Source organism: Dermacentor variabilis, chromosome 3 (genome assembly GCF_050947875.1).
Source record: "Dermacentor variabilis isolate Ectoservices chromosome 3, ASM5094787v1, whole genome shotgun sequence".
Lineage (NCBI taxonomy): Eukaryota > Metazoa > Arthropoda > Arachnida > Ixodida > Ixodidae > Dermacentor > Dermacentor variabilis.
This window is the reverse complement of record NC_134570.1, coordinates 23277375-23294622: the sequence shown is the minus strand read 5'-3', so window position 1 is coordinate 23294622 and position 17248 is coordinate 23277375. Positions and strand designations below refer to the sequence as shown.

Below are 17248 nucleotides of genomic sequence, written 5' to 3'. Positions count from 1 at the left end.
GCTTTTTTTTTTCACTACCCAATTTGTTTTGCTTGAATCAGTAATGTGTTTATACAAGGCTCTTTCATTCACCGGTAGCACTAGTCATGGGCACCGGCTGATAGAAAATGCATGGAAAATGTGCTATACAGAGAAGCAGGGCGTACGTTTTGTTTCTCGCGATGCTTTGTGCTCTTTAATGCTGTTTCATAGGACCGTTCTCTAGCATTTGAAAACTTCAACAGAAAGATAATGAGCTCGGAGGCGCGTCGCCGAGCCTCATTTAGCCACCAGTGCTGCATTTTCTAATATTTAGGGATGGGCCCGAAAAACAAACGGGCGCCCATTCGTCGGGAGTACAAGTCTCTCACTAAGGATGCGCTGCGTCAAGAACTGAAATACCGAGGCATAAAATCGTCCGGCAAGAAAGCAGACATGGTCAGTAGCATGTCAAAGCGCTGTCAAGAGACACCGCAACGCATGAAGTCATTGCCTGCTTTCATGACCGGCCAATTTGATTGGAGGTCCCACTTCAGCATATGGCAGTTTTGGTGTCCCGTTCTGCATGGTTTTTGCGCACCTGGTGTGGTGAATTACACAGTTTCGCTCTATCCTATTTTTCTGCGTCGGTGTTCGTCAGCGCGGCAGCCGACACAGGAACTCCGCTCTCCTATAGATATTCAACTAGGGGAATACTTGAGTGGTTGTGATACTCTCTCGAGTGGACTCGGCCACTTCTACAGTTTCTTCTTCTTCTCCGGAAAAAAAGAAAGCTAGGTTATTTAATTTGTCAAATCCGGAAAGGACAAGACGTGCCTGAACCTCTTAAATACGCGCATTTGTATCTTATCAGCTAGTTAATTGAGTTTTAATAGTCATGCTGGACACGGCATGCTTTATTTTACATTTGTTCACTGAAACTGTAAAATAAATATTGGTTAGGACTCAAATCTTATTGCTATGGAGTGCAAGAACTGCTGATGCAGCGACAAAGGCATCAGAGCTTCCAGCAAGAGATAACGGCGACTGGTATCGACAAACGAAAGACGCCGCTCGCTGCCTTGGCGACGAATAAACTTGCGGATGTTACGCACCGGCACGCTCGGATACGCAGGCGTAGGATGCGCGTAGCCGTCCTAGAACTTCCGTTAGAATAAAGGATGTCACGTGCTCGCGCTAATAGGGCAAAAGAAGAAAGAATGGATGATAAAAATGAATGCGTGGTCGGCGTGGTGTGATAGCAGCGCAACGCGGCTACGGCAAGTGTACCTGTGCCGATAGTTTCGCTCTTTCGGTCCGCCGCTTTCCGTAGAAACAGCTGTAGTACTTCACAGACGCTGTGTGTGTCGGAGCGGAGCACGCGCTACGTGCGTGATCGCGTCACCATCAAATGGACTAGTGAATGCGCTGTGAGTGGCGTCCTTTCTTTCTACTCTTCGTCTTCTCATTTGGTTGCAGTTACCATTCGTTGTTTTCCACGGAGCGAACTTGCGAGATTTTCCTGCTGGCTGCGAAACCGCGCTTTAGGAATCTGAGCGTTCACCGCCCGGAAAGAAAAGTCGTCTGCCACGTCGCCATAGAAAAGTGTTGTAGCGCTCTGCGTTGTGGTGCCGAAATGTTCTCTCGTGTGAGGAAGCTTCGTCATTATGTGACACAACTCTGAAGATTTCTTGATTTCGGGACTTCTTGCTGGCAGGCTGAGTTGAGGTAAATCACGCTGGCTGAAGCGCATGCTTACTTCCCCCCTTTGTTCAAGGTAGCTAGCGCGCTCCCGTTCTCGGGCGAGCTTCTCTTTGTCGCGATCACGCTGTGATCGCGCCGTTCGTTGTAGTCACGCGCTGGTGTGCCTAGGGTATAGTGGACCGTGGGCTCATACCCACAGTGTCGTGCGCAGCGTGGCGATTGCAGAACGTTTCTTCTAGCGGTATACGCGCGGCGCCGAAGTTTCTTTGCGTATCACAATACGCCATGGTAAATCCTCCTTTAGTAAGTATGCGCTAGAAGCAGAATAGAACAAAACTCGAATGTCGTTGTTAGGGCAGATGTGATTTAGCTCTACCGGAAGGTGACTGACCTGGTGTCGTTGGCCGCTCCTCGCTCGCATTGTCGGTAACCGCGTGGTACACTCCCCACACGCCGTCACATGGCGTGATTGAATGAATCGGATTTGTGTCACCTTCAACAGCACTCACCTTCAGCATTGATGGTCGGCGTGAAATGCTCGTATTCGTCTCGAGTGGCCCCGTTGATGACCTTGCGCGTCACGTGCGACTATTCCGTAGATCGTTACGGTCGTGATGCGCCGTGCTTGGAGAGCACCGCAGTTAGTGCATGAAAGACTGCGCACTTGGGTACTAATCGGCCGTCTAGTGTCAGGAAATTGCTTGTTTAGGTCACATACGTTGAAAACAGAAATATTGGGCCGATGTAGCAACTACTTGGATTTACTGGGAGGAAGCAATTGCCGGTGATGGCCATGACACGTTGAGCGGTGTACTGCGACTGTTCTTTGAATTGTTCCGTTAGTCATTGCTGTAAACAAATTTTGGCTACAAGAGACTGTGAATTTGCTTCTAGAGTGTTTCGTGCGCAGCTCGTCGCAACGCCTGCGCATAACACACATATACATATCGTAGGAAGACGAGTACAGACGAAGGCTACTGGAACGCAAATTAGCGTTTGTCCTTTCGCCGTCTACGTCTCAACCGTCGACCTTTTATTTCGGATTTTTGCGCATGGCCTAACGACAGCCTCTGTAACTCACCCGTCACGAGTCTTCCTCCGTAGCTGCCAGTGAAGTGTACTACTGACCTAGAACATGACGGTTAGGTCACTGTATTGCATTAATTTACGCATATATACGAGTGGCATTCATTTCACATTCTTATTGTGCGTGTTCAATGGGTTAACATCTATTAGCTAGACCATGGACCTTTCCTATAATAAGCACTTTTTATGCATATAATTTAAGTATGAAAAAGTCTGTGATTTAAGTATGAAAAGTGTGCGCCTTTATGCTGTCTCTATTGGAGTGAGGTTACCTGTTGTTAATTTCCTTGTGCCTGGTTTCTAAGGCTTTGAATTAATGCATTACTTTGTTATGAGCTTGAAAAAACTGACATTTATTCTTCTGTGATGTCTGCAGTTGCACTCTTGTTCATTCGAGCTTCTTGCTCGTTGACTTAAAGGTTGTCAATCAGACAGTGGATTAAATTTGAACTTAGTGTTGAATCGCAATTGGGTGTCAGTGCAGTCTTCACAGGTGGTGACATACAGGGGGACGGAGTAAAACTCCTAACAATCATTCAAACAGTAACTGTGAAAGTATGGATTCGAATGGAAATCGAATGATGCTTGCTATAATTAAAAGTGCTACATTGGAAATTTTTTAACCTTAAGTACACTAGTTTTCTAGCTTTCCTTATAGGAATGGCCAACAGCCCCACGTGCGACACATGTAACATCGACGAGACGTTCGCACATATTATCTGTGTCTGCCCGCGATACAGTGCTGAGAGACAAGTGATGTGCAGAGTACTGGACCAGTTGGACAATCATCCACTTTCAGAACTAAAAGCTTTAGGCCAATGCTCCGAAAGAACACCCGCGTTGAAGGCCTTACTCGTGCTATTAAGGTTCTTGCGGTCCATGGGGCTTCACGACAGACTCTAAGAATGTCACCCCCTACCGCTCTGTAGTGTACGCGCTTTGTTCGTGCTTGTCTTCCTTTCTTTCTATCTCCCCCTTCCGCTCTGTTTCTCTTTTTATCCCCCTTAACCCTTCCCACTGCGCAGGGTAGCCAACCGGAACTACATCAGGTTAACCTCCCTGCCTTTCTCTGCATTATTCTCTCTCTCTCTCTCTCTCTCTCCCTTTCATATCAGCCTGCATTATTGATAGAACATTTGTCATGCAAAGTTAGCTTGAAGGAAATTCAGCCCTTTCTGTATTGTGACCAATTCATACTTGTTGTGGCGAGTTGTGCCAGTACAGATAGCAGTACTTGTACGATAAAGTATAAACCCTATGCAAGCAATCTCCAGCGCGACAAGCGACATGATGGATATAGCTGCCGCGTTCGCTCATTGCCTAAAGTCGAACCCCATGCGAGTGCTAACATTGAGCAACGTCTCCCTGGTGTTGCCAGTATGACGGCAGCAAATATGCGCTGTAACTAGCGTGACATGTGCTTTATTAATTTAAGTTGATGTGTTTTGCTGTGAAAAGCAGCATAAAATATTTCTGAAAGGTCTTGCAATAGGTTCTTATCCTTGCACATATCCAAATTTGGTCGTTTGTTTCGTGCGGCAGTTGGTAGTACTTGACCGATGTACATCCAGTGCCGGCTTCGCGTTATTGACTAGTCACTCGTAGCATTTACGGGCAAAGAGCGACGAATTCTAGATTTCCAGAACAAAGGGATCGAACGATCTGTAACAGCCCGTTTCGTCACTTGAAGCCACGGCCCGTTGCTGTCGCACACAAAATCGTTCTCGTGGGGTGTTGTCTTCAACTGATTTTGCAGGGAAGCAGTGACAACAGCTGTGCTCGTCATTTTACTTATAGCCATACAGTTAATGTTGCTCATTTACCATATTGACGCGTCTATTCTTCTATGCAGACGACAACGAAGATAGGGACATTAACGGACTTCGTCTAGTGGGTCAGTGGGATTTTCAGCAAGCACGAAGAAGACGTGTCTCTGGCCTGTTTTGTATTTGAACAAGTTGTCCTGCGGCTCTTGAATGTCTCCCTGTCTACTGTCCGCATTGTGTTGCTACACTGGTGGAGGTGCGGGGTACTGACCGCGCCTGATGCTCGGGAGTCCTTCTGGGAGTTGTTCCTCTAGCCCGGACGCTTTATCACCAGTTACAACACCTGTGCATCGCTTTAGTCGTCGACTGCTAGGCCTTGCCCCGGAGTTCTCCCCTCTCTAACCACCTCCCTCTAGGAGCTCCACACATCTCTCAGTGACCGAAACCAGCCCAACGCAAGCACCCCAAAGCAGCCGGTTTTCCAGTCCACAGCCAGCAACCGTTCTGCATCCTCTGGTTCCCAATCGCTATCTCAGAGCAGTCTTCGAAGACATTGAAGACTGGCTTGACAAATATGAATGCGTCGCACAGATTAATCAGTGGACTGAGCAGCAAAAGCTCTCCCACGTCTATTTCGCCCTTGACGACAGCGGCCATACTTCGTACGAAAACCGCGAAGCTAGCCTAACGACATGGAATGACTTTAGTCAGAAAATCGCAGATACTTTTGCGAGTGCTGACCGACGCGACTGTGTCCAGCAGATGATGGAGCTACGGGTACAACAACCTAATGAGTCGGTAGCAATGTTCGCCGAGGACATGGCCCGCATCTTTCGTAGAGCCAACCCGACAATGTCTGAAGAAAGAAAGTTGCGCTACCTCATGCAAGGTGTAAAAGAGCAGTTGTTCGCGGGACTTGTGCGGAATCCACCAGTCACCATCACTGACTTTATCAAAGAGGCTACGGCTATTGAGCAGGCCCTTCATCAGAGATGCAGACAGTACGATCGACTGTCCTCCAGCACCACAATCAATGCCGCCGCAGTGACTGGCGAGTATCGGAACCCCTTGCGGGAATTGGTCAGAGAACTTGTCAGAGAAGAAATTCAAAAGATTCTGACACCGACAGTGAATAGACCCGTAGCGTTAATCGCCGGAGTGGTGCATGACAAAATCAGGCAAGTGTTACCGGCAGCCGATCTGCAAGATCACCAGCGTCCTATCACCTACGCAGCCGCTGTCCGATGTCCACCACCCGTTACAACCACACCGCTGTACCACCAGCCTCCGACAGTCGCTCCTTGGTCGCCGTCGCAAGAGGAGGCTTCGAGGCGCACGCCCGTCACGCAGCTACAGTCATACCACCAGCCGCCGTTCACAGCACCTTGTTCAACGCCGCAAAACCACACTACGGGACGGCCGCAATTTCGGAGATCCGATGCATGGCGCACCGGTGATAGGCGCCCACGCTGTTTTCACTGCGGAGGCGTCGGCCACATTTCGCGTCATTGCTGGCATCGCGACACATCATTTCGACCTTTTCGTCCATGGTCCTATGGTCGGTGTGCAAATGACGACTCCATGCTACGCCGTGACGAAACTGCTTTTCAGGGACCTCCAATAGCGCACCCGAATGACGAATCTGTGCCGCATGTTCAGTCCGATTTCGGCCGTCGGTCGCACTCTCCAACCCCTCCACGTCAGATGCCTTCCCCTACTGGACGTACTTTTGCGCCCACGCCGGGGAAACTGAAGGCGGCGACCTCTGGGGGTAAGGTTGCAGGCCCACCGCAAGACAATAAAAAGCCCCCGACACTCTCGCCGTAGAATGACGTGAAGCCGATAAACCCGGACACCGAAGAAATTGTGAGCGCCGACATTGATGTTTTGGTGGATGGACAGCCGGTGACAGCGTTAGTCGACACTGGTGCCGACTTCTCTATAATGAGTCAGGAACTCATCCTCCATCTGAAGAAAGTAAAGACGCCATGGACGGGACCCCATATAAAGATGGCAGGCGGGCAATTACTGATGCCTATTGGAAGATGTACTGCTAGAATTAGCATCCGAGATTCTTCTTTCGTGGCCACTTTCATCGTTCTTCCTGTGTGCTGTAAGGATGTGATTATTGGAATGGATTTCCTGATAGAATACGGCACCGTAATTAACAGTCCGGACCGCATGGTGACGTTTTATAAGAGCCCTGGTTTGGTCCATTGCTTATCGCCACAACGCAACTCCTTTCGTCTAGCAGAAGACGACTTCGTCATCCCACCTCGATCATGCGCCCTTGTTACGGTAGCATGTGACGCACCGTTTCATTGCGAGGGAGTTGCCGACCAAATAACCACGTTGCTTACTCACGGTATCTCGGTCGCACGAGGAATCGTCAATGTCACCGACGGGCGCACTAACTTGTTACTAACCAATTTTAGCACAGAGCGACGGTACCTTCCAAAGGGCACGGCTGTGGCTTATTTTGATGGTGTTGCGGATGTTCGAGGCTGCTGTTCGCTACTCGAAGAAGCACCTACGCAAGGCCCATTTTCTGCACTCGACGTCAGCACTGCTTTGTCGCAGCACGAACGAGAGCTGCTTCTCACGCTATTGTCGAAGTTCAATGACTGCTTTGCGTCGACGTCCAGCGTCGGACGGACGCCTCTAACGAAGCATCGGATAATTACAGAGGATACGGCAAGACCAATTCACCAAAATCCTTATTGTGTGGCTCCCAGAGAACATGAAGCCATACAACAAGTGGCAAAAATGCTGGAAGACGACGTGATTCAACCATCAACGAGTCCCTGGGCATCTCCTGTAGTTCTAGTTAAGAAAAAAGACTGCAGCTTGCGTTTCTGTGTGGACTACCGAAAACTAAATCAAGTGACAAAGAAAGACGTGTACCCGCTTCCCCGTATAGATGATTCACTCGACAGGCTTCGTCACGCGTGTTACTTCTCTTCAATGGACTTAAAAAGCTGATATTGGCAAATCGAGGTAGATCCGAGAGACCGTGAAAAAACTGCTTTTGTGACGCCAGACGGCCTATACGAATTTAAAGTCTTGCCTTTCGGCTTGTGCTCTGCCCCTGCTACATTCCAACGCCTCATGGATACTGTGCTTTCGGGTCTGAAGTGGAAAACCTGCTTTGTGTACCTGGACGACGTCATTGTGTTCTCCGCAACTTTTGAAGAACATCTCCAACGGCTTGAAGCGGTTCTGCAGTCCATCCGATCCGCCGGCCTCACCCTGAAGCCGGAGAAGGGCCACTTTGGCTTCGGGGAACTACAGTTTCTTGGTCACGTCAGCCACGCAGGTGTTCGCCCAGATCCTGAGAAAATTGCGGCCGTAGCACAGTTTCCAGTACCAACTGATAAAAAGGCTGTCAGGTGCTTTCTGGGCCTCTGTGCCTATTACCGGCGGTTTATTGCGGACTTTGCTCGCATTGCATCGCCGTTAACTCGCCTTACGAGAGACGTTGCTTTTGTATGGGGACGACAAAGAGCAAGGTGCATTCACTGACTTGTGGGCACGTCTCCAGACACCTCCAGTGCTTGCTCACTTTGATGAGACCGCTCCTACATTGCTCCACACTGATGCCAGCAATGTTGGCTTGGGAGCTGCTCTTGTGCAGTGGCAGGAGGGCACAGAAAGAGTACTTGCCTATGCAAGCAGAACACTCTCACGCACAGAGGCTAATTACTCCACAACTGAGAAGGAATGCCTCGCTGTAGTATGGGCTGTTATGAAATTTCGCCCATATTTGTATGGCCGCCACTTCACAGTTATCAGCGATCACCATTCCCTGTGTTGGTTGACAAACCTTAAAGACCCTTCGGGACGACTTGTGCGTTGGAGCCTACGGCTGCAAGAGTTTGACATGACTGTCAAGCACAAGTCGGGGAAACGACATACGGATGCTGACTGCCTGTCTCGATCGCCGATAGAGTCATCTGCTCCACCCGAAGAAGACTCGGCATTTCTTTGTGTTCTGGACACATCCACCATCGCCCAACAACAACGGGACGACCCTGAGTTGCTTGAGCTCATCAATTGCTTAGAGGGCAGATCTGCGAAACCGCCTAGAGTTTTCGCAAGAGGCCTGTTGTCGTTTTGTTTGCGAGCCAAAGCCCTCTACAAAAGAAACTTTTCTTCGACTGGGTCCCCCTATCTGCTCGTCATTCCTGCAGCTCTTCATACGGAAGTACTTCAAGCCTGTCACAACGAGGTGACTTCTGGTCACTTAGGCTACACGAGAACGTTGGCCAGGGTGAAGCAGAGGTACTACTGGCCGAGACTTAACACCACCGTGAAACATCACGTCCGCACTTGCCTCGACTGCCAGAGGCGCAAGTCGCCTCCGTCGAAACCAGCCGGCCTCCTGCAACCCGTTCAGGTTCCTCGAAGACCATTTGACCAAATCGGAATGGATATATTGGGTCCGCCTCCTACTTCTACTGCCGGGAATCACTTTGTTATTGTAGCAACCGACTACCTCACACGTTACGCTGAAACAAAGGCAATCCAGAGAAGCACAGCGGAAGAAGTGGTGCGCTTTTTCATTGAGCGCATTGTGTTGCGCTTTTTCATTGAGCGCATTGTGTTGCGATACGGTGCACCAACCGTCGTAATAACAGACTGAGGAACCGCATTCACGGCTGCGTTTTTAGATCACGTCTTGCTGCTAAGTGGAACGGTGCATCGAAAATCAACCGCCTACCATCCACAAACCAACGGATTAACAGAACGCCTAAACAAAACAATTGAAGACATGCTCTCCATGTACGTGGATGTTGAACATAAAAATTGGGACGACATCCTACCGTATATCACTTTTGCATATAACACGGCGAAACAAGAGACAACGCGCATGACTCCGTTCACCCTTGTTCATGGGCGGGATGTACAAACGATGTTGGATGCGATGCTTCCACATGACTTTGACGACACTCATACGGACGCCGCTGTGTTTACGCAACGAGCAGAAGAGGCTCGGCAACCTGCGCGCTTGCGGATGTGCCAGCAGCAAGAATACGACGCAGGGCGCTATGACCTTCATCGTCGAATAGTAATCTATGACGTTGGCGACAGAGTGTGGGTTTGGACACCCATACGAAAACGAGGCCTCTCCGAGAAGCTGTTAAGGCGATACTTCGGACCATATTGAGTATTGCGGCGACTCAGTGACGTCGCGTACGAGGTCGTCCCTGATAGTCCCAATTGTACGCGGCGCCGCACGCACCATCCTGAACTTGTGCACGTTGTCCGCATGAAGCCGTATGTGAGCGAATAATTATGTGAGAGACCCTTTATTCCGCAAGTGACACTTCTGGTCTAGCATCGGGATGATGCTCTGTTAGGGAGGGACAAATGTCGCGTCTATTGTTCTATGCAGTAGACAACGAAGATAGGGACATTAACGGACTTCGTCTAGTGGGTCAGTGGGATTTTCAGCGAGGACGAAGAAGGCCTGTCTCTAGCCTGTTTTGTATTTGAACAAGTTGTTCTGCGGCTCTTGAACGTCTCCCTGTCTACTGTCCGCGTTGTATTGCGACAATATGTAATTGGGTTTCTTGTCCGTCTGTGGTATATTGAAAGGCTGTCAGTGGTACATGACTGCAGGGAAACCTTAGGCTGTTGTTGTACTTCCTTATGTTGTGCTAATTCTGCATGTAGTATCAAGTTCAAATTAAGGGAAATGTTGTGTTTTGTACTTTCCTGAACAAAGGTGTCTGCAATAGATGCTTTCTGCAATGAGTTTCACTACACTATGCTGTTACAAAAGATGTTCGTAGTAGCACTCCTTAGCAGGCTGAAGGGCAGCTATAATAGGATAGGATAGATAAACTTTATTAAAAGAATAAGAATAATCGATAATGGCTGGGGCCCCTACTCCAGGGCTCCGCAGGCTCTTGCCATCTTCTCAGCTCTCTGAATCAGTTTGAGCTGGCCGTCGAGGGCCAAGCTGGACAGCAGTGCCTCCCATTGCTCCCTTGTGGTGTTTGAGTCATGGTGTTCTAGCGTGCACTCCCACGTAATGTGGTATAGGGTTGGTGTGGCCCCGCACCACGGGCCACGTACCAGGGTCCTTGTAAGCTGTGGGGTGCATGCGATGTAATATGTGTAGGTTCGTGTAAGTGCCTGTCTGGAGCCTGTGCCAGGCAGCAACGTCCTCTGTCTTTAGATTTTGATGCGGTGGTGCATATTGCGACTCCCTCTTTAGTAGTTCATGATGGCTGAATACTCAAGGTCGACAGGGTCTGGGTCTTCTGCAGCTGGTGTGATGAGTGCTCGGTTATGCACGAATCCTCGAACTGCTCTGTCAGCCTGCAGGTTACCTGTGATGCCAGTGTGGCCCAGTATCTAGATGATGGTTTGGGTGGTGATGTCCTCAGTGTGCTCCTTGATTATTTGGGCTAGGACTTGTGCAGCAGGTCTTCCAATTCTCCCCTGTAGGAAGCTGCGGCAGGCCTGCTGGGAATCCGTGAGGATCGTCAGTGGTTTGTTTGCGTGTTGGCCTTTGCGGATGGCTAATGCGATGGCCAGTTCTTCGGCTTCGGTGATCGTGCAGGGGTTGGTCGATGCAGTGGAAGTAATGTGGCCTTGGCGACCGCATACCCCTGCCACTGCACCCTTGTTCTTCGTGTCATACATGGCGGCGTCCGTAAAACAAGCTGTGGTATGGAACCTGAATGTTTTCTCCATGTACTGGGCCCTTGCTGTCCTCCTGCCGGAGTGTAGTTTGGGGTCCATGTTGCATGGTATTGGGGTAATGTGATACCTGTCCTGGACGTGACGACATATCGAGCTGGTTTCTTGGGTTCGTATTGTTCTAGCATGGAAGCCCAAGGCTTGTAGGACCTACCAGCCCATGTGAGTCCGCGCAAGTGTCTGTTGTTGCAAGACGTAAAAGGCTTTTGTCAGTTCACTGAGGGTGTTGTGTAACTCTAGCGCCAATAATATTTTAGTCGATGTACTTGTCGGCAGGTGGAGAGCGGTCTTGAAAGCCATCCTCAAGAGCGGGTCGATCTGTTTAATCTCAGACTGTGTGAGATGTGTGTGTGAGATGGCTGTATGTGATTCTGCTCACCACCAGGCTTCTGACCAGTCGGAGGATGTTCCCTTCCTTCATGCCTCTGTTCTTGGATGTTTCGCGGGAGATCATGTGTGATATCACTCAACACTGGTTTTGAAGAGGGAAAGGGTGTGTGCGGCCTGCTGGTTGGACTGCAGCCACATGCCCAGCACCCTAAGCAATGGCTTCTCTGGTATTACGCACCCGTTGAGGTGCACCTTAGTTTTCTTGTTGGGTCTGTGGGGACCGTGTGTTTGCCTTGGGGGCTCGCCAGACTCGTAGGAGCTCAGATTTCTTGAGGGAGCATTGTAGTACCTGTTGACTGACATGTTCTTGGATGACGTGAGCTGCAGTTTGCAGCTGTTCTTCTTTTTCAATAAGGGCACTGTGGTCCAGAGTGTAATGTCGTCTGCATAGATTGCATGCCGAAGACCTTTTATGTCCTGCAGTTTGCTTGTGAGGCCGATCATGGCGACGTTGAGGAGCGTGGGTGAGACGACAGCTCCTTGTGGTGTGCCCTTGTTGGGAAGGCGATACACTGGAGTCTGGATGTCCCCCATCTTTAGCTCCGCCGTGCGGTGGCTCAGGGAGCTCTGAACATACTTGTGCGTTTGCTCACCGCATTTGGTGTTCGCGAGTACTTCTAGGATTCCTTGGTGGCTGACACTGTCAAAAGCCCCCTTTGATGTTGATTGCTGGAAGGATGTGTTCGCCGCTGCGAGGAACGTTGCTGAGGACCTCTTCCTTAATTTGGAGTAGTACGTCTTGTGTGGACAGGCCTGCGCAGAAACCGAACATGGTGTCCAGCAGGTATTTGTTGTCGTCTAAGTGTCTCTGTAGTCACGTGTTTGTAATTTTCTCATACACCTTGCCGAGGCAGGACGTGGGCAAGATGGGTCTGAGATTTTCAATAGCCAATTTCTCGCCTGGTTTGGGGATGATGATTATTCGTGTGTGTTTTCACATCGCCGGCACCGTACCTTGTTCCCAGTGTTGTTTGAGAAAGGTCGTGAGCATGGCGATGGACTTGTTGCTGAGGTTTCCGATCATGGAGTTAGTGATGCGGTCCGTGCCCGCCGCTGTGTTACGGGTGCTGGCTGCGATGGCCGCTCTCATTTCATTTTCTGCTCTCATTTCATTTTCTGTGATATGTTCATCCATTAGTGGTTTGGGTTGTCCTGGTGTAGGATGTTGTACATGGTTGTGTGGGAGCGGGATCTCCATAGCACTTGGTCTTGGTGGCGTCGATGAGGTCTTGCTGGCGACCTGGGTAGGTGTGTAGTAACCGCTCCCCCTGTGTCCTTCTCCTTTGGTTTTGATGGGGTCCAGGACAGCTTTGAGGATTTGCCACTTCTTGGCCGTATCCAGGTGGCCACTGGAGTCGCAGAATCTATGCCAGTTCGCCGAGGCGAGTTGCATGGCATATTCTTCTGCTTCCGCTGTTATTATAACTATGATGTGCCATGTGTTATAACCATGATAAGCGTTTGTACCATAAAAAACTCGCTTAGTTCTGGACATGGAAACAGGAGTTGAAAATAAAAACTTGCAGTTCATCCTTCCTTCAGATATGTTTGGCAACGTTAATGCAATTCGCACTTGATCACATGATGGGCATGTAAATGGTGCACTTGTTAAGTGTCCTTACCAGTGGCACATAGCCACTGCTAGGAAGCATGCTACATAGTGAGCTTGTTACCCATGGGCAACAAGAACTTGCACATGACCGAGTTCATCCAAGTTTGCATAAAAGAGGTTCATTGAAGAGCGGCACATATGGCACATACCCACTGGAACGTTACCCAGTGACCTAAGTTGGCAGCACATTAAGATTGAGAAAAAACCTGCCAAAAAAGACGCACACAGGAAACGTACAAGAAGACAGGAACGAGGCTGTACTACCAACTCTTTATTCAACAGAATGGGGCTCTTAATTTATAAAGGGCACTCTGTCACATGACCATCGCACACTCGGCATTATCGCAACTAACCATCAAGGAAAAACCAATAAATTCCAAAGGCCACATGCACCTTCTGTCTTCCAAGGGATTTTACATCTATCGTTATCTAAGCCCAGTGATGAATATGTTAGCAATACCAATGCCAGATAATCATAGCAAAAGCAGAGTCACGTGATTATAGCAAAAGCAGAGTCAAAAACAATAAAACAACCAAACAAAATCAACAGTACAACAAAGCAATAAAACAATGACCAGGAACACTTATAGTGCCTAACAAAACCAACTGACCAAACACACGAAGCAGAACTGATCATGTCAAACCTAGCGGTTTCCTATCAAGTCCTTATGATCCTAAAAAAGATCGCATGAAGTCAATTTGCTTTCTTTGTAGGGCAACCGACGGGTCACTGCAACATGCTCTGGCTTTTTTACCAATAAGAAAGGCCTCCAGTACCTCACATGCCAACTTATTGAGACTTCTGCCTAGAATACTCATCACCAAGTACAGCTCACACTTGCACTCATTGCAGTGAAGGGGCAAATTTGACTTAGTTCTCCTTCCTAACGATTTATGGTGCTCCCATGCTCTGTCGTTGATACACCAGCCCATTTGGCCAATATAGATCTGCCCACATGTCAGTTGGATTTCATACACAACACCAGCAGCACAGTCCACAGAGGGCTTGCCATGCTTCTTATTGCACTGGAGTTGCTGCTTCCTTTCGATGCTTCTGCATAATCCACTCAGCTTTCTTGAGGCTGAGAATACAACAGGCAGTTCATACCTGACCGCAACCTTTTTCAGGCTGTGCGCCACGTGGTGCGTATAGGGGACCACTTGTATAGGGGACCACTTGGGGTTGCCTTTGTCCTGGCTTGGAACTGGTTTTCTTTCTTTCATTTTTCGTAATAGGGTCTCTGCCACTGTACATATGACAGAGTATGGGAAACCCGCCTTTTCATGTCTGCCAATCTGAATGCTAAAGCTGCCCTAAACCATGTGAGCACAGGACTTAATCTAAGCAGATTCTGGGCAAATAGAGGTGATAACCCTCTTAAGTCTTCGAATGTATGGAGCCATAAGGAAGCAATTCTTTGCCCTGGGAAGATGCATCCAGCAGACACGCCCTCCTAAACGCTTAATGTTAACATCCAAAAACTGCAAACAATTGTTGACCAGCAATTCATGGGTAAAGAAAGGGCCTTTCCTATAAACAAAGAAAGGCCTTTCCCAGCACATAACCAGTGGCACATACCCAGGGTCACTTACCGGCATTGGTCCAGTGGTTGGTTTCGATCCAGGCTCCCTTGGCACTGCAGCCCGATGCTCTACCTATTAGACCATGGACTACCCAGTGACGCCAATTAACATGAAAGACGTTAGCCGAGGACAAACAGACATACCGCAAACTGGATGAAGCTCCCAAAGAATGCTAAGCACATTAGAAGATTATACTATAGGAGTGGAGTCGAGATGTGCCCCCAAACTTCTCCCCAAGATTGACTGGAAACATACACAATGGTGTTGTTTTCTGTGCTTCCCTCAATGTTGCCTCGAATGCGAATACAGCAGAAAACCAGTGAAAATAGGTACTATGGTGCCATTCTCATGGTGCTGGCAGGGCCACTGTGCATGCACTCTGACCATTGTGAAACAGGTCTATCTATTCTTCTGTCCGATGAAACGTTGCAGTCTTCCTCACATTGCTTGTTCTTGGCCTGATCCATTGTGCAGTAATATTTGGCTATATCAGTACCTGTTCTTTCAGTAAGTGTTTATAAAGTGTTGCCTACTGTCTGGTGGATAAGCTTAGCGTGCATGTTTATGGGCCCTGCCAGGTGAAGCGATTGGAAAAGTGGGACCAGGACCAGATGGCAGCCGATGCAAGTGATTCCACCAAGGTAGAGTTGGCAGTGCGCCAGCGCAAGACGTCAGAGTCCCTAGGTGGGGTGGCCAATGGGGGCCTGGCCTCTTCCGCCAGCTCGCAAAAAGAGGCCCTGCGCATGGAGCTGCTGGCTGGCTGTGTGGACCGCAAGAGCCTGGTGCTCTGGCGGAGACCCGTCATGACATTGCGCTATTTCTTCAGTGAGCTCTTTGTGCTTGCCCTTGACATGGGTGTCAGGTGAGCAAATATCCTCTCTCTCCCCGCATCCCTCCCTGGCATTACGATTTGCAGAAAATTTGAATACAGGCTTAAGGGGACGCTAAATTAGTTAAGGCTAGTTGTCTGTTACTTTTGAACTCTCTTCCTCAAATAAATAAAGCGAGGACTAGACTTTCATGTTAGAATCCCATGCCCAGGCTGCACTGCCAATGACAGCATGACTCTATGAGAGTATGAAATCAGGCTAGTTGGTTTGCATGTGCCGTAGCAAACAGTGTTGGCAAGAAAGAAATACAAAGAAGATGCACTGCCTATCAATGATGGTGTTATATAACATCGAGTTATCTGGAAAGAATGCACCATTAAAAAAAAAGAAAGAAAAAGGCACAAAGAGGCAATCCATGGTGAACAGTTGCATTACTTGACAGGCGTTATTACCAGTAAAAAGCGGCACGTAAGAAAGTGGTTAAAAGAAAATGTGGTCATTAGTCTCCTAGAATGCTCAAGCAAAGAACACAAGACTAATGTACTACAAATCTGCAGAAAGACACTTTGTAAACATGTTAAGGGAAAAGGTATAACCTCAATAATAACAAAAATCAAAGGCCTGTGTAAATGCATCAGCTGAAAATGAATACATGAATTTAAAAAATGATGTGGTGGTAACGGTCACTCGTCAAAGGAAGCTATTTTATTGTTCGGGATGCTTAAAAACTATTTGTCAAAGAGCCTATGGATGCAGTTTAGGATGCAGCCTATGGAATGCAGCACACTTGCTTATGAAGGTGTGCCATCCATTATTGTGGATGGTGTATGCTTCCCATATTTGCACAAGTGCGTGGTGGTGCCTAAAATTCTTTATGCTGAGCACTTGATCAAAAACGGGAACATCCATATTTGCTAGTAATGCGTCTGCCATTAATGCACCTACCAGTTTGTCCCATATAAAATTTTCTGCAGATGAGGGCATGTCATATGTGTTCTTCTTGCAGCATTACTTAAAACTGTTTCTGTGGTGTTTATTGCAACATGAACTAATTCTTACAAATTTACAGGCTTGCACAGTGCAGCTAAGCAGTTTGGTTGCATAAAAAAAATTGAACTGCGCACCTACACTTGTTATATTTTTTTCACTATGTGGGAGACTTTATGAATACATGGTATTACAGGAGTGCATGAGGGACGTTGCTTTTTTTACTTTTTGGTGGTTCCTTGGTGAATGCTGATTCGAAGTCGTTTTGCTGAGCTGTGTAGGAGTTCATTTGGAAAGTCAATATATGGGAAGCATGGCACTTGTGTTTCGAAGGTTACATTTATCTGATGCTGGCAGGACCTGTAGAGTGCGCATTTGAAAGTGGTAATGGAAATCTTCGCTTGATCAGCTTGGAATGTGCTGAGGAATTAAGGAGCAGGCTTTTCTTGGAGCGTTGGGGTGTACCTCCAGCATATGTGATCACTTTGTAAGATGACCTACATATCTAAGAACTGAAGTTCACAAGCTCCCTCTTTTCTTTTTTCTTGTGAGGCTTGAGAGACTGTTTTCTAAAATGCCTTGAAGAAGTTCTGTATATTCAAATGATTGCATGCAGTGAG

The 17248-nt window shown here is 48.3% G+C and overlaps 1 protein-coding gene across 5 annotated transcripts in view; it reads left to right on the top strand.

Moving 5' to 3' along the window:
* The first annotated feature begins 150 nt into the window (after positions 1 to 150).
* The window catches only part of Tango5 (Transport and Golgi organization 5), a 39487-nt gene continuing 22389 nt past the window's right edge, over positions 151 to 17248 (top strand). Inside the window, exons 1-2 of one of the 5 annotated variants that reach the window (XM_075684512.1) lie at positions 151 to 417; positions 15390 to 15673. In XM_075684512.1, the coding sequence (XP_075540627.1) occupies positions 298 to 417; positions 15390 to 15673 (404 nt within the window). In that variant the 5' untranslated portion in view covers positions 151 to 297. Of the gene's footprint in view, positions 418 to 1159; positions 1389 to 1457; positions 1687 to 1885; positions 1966 to 11151; positions 11194 to 15389; positions 15674 to 17248 lie in introns of those variants that run through there. The other 4 variants (XM_075684514.1, XM_075684515.1, XM_075684513.1 and 1 more) reach the window with 4 other exon arrangements.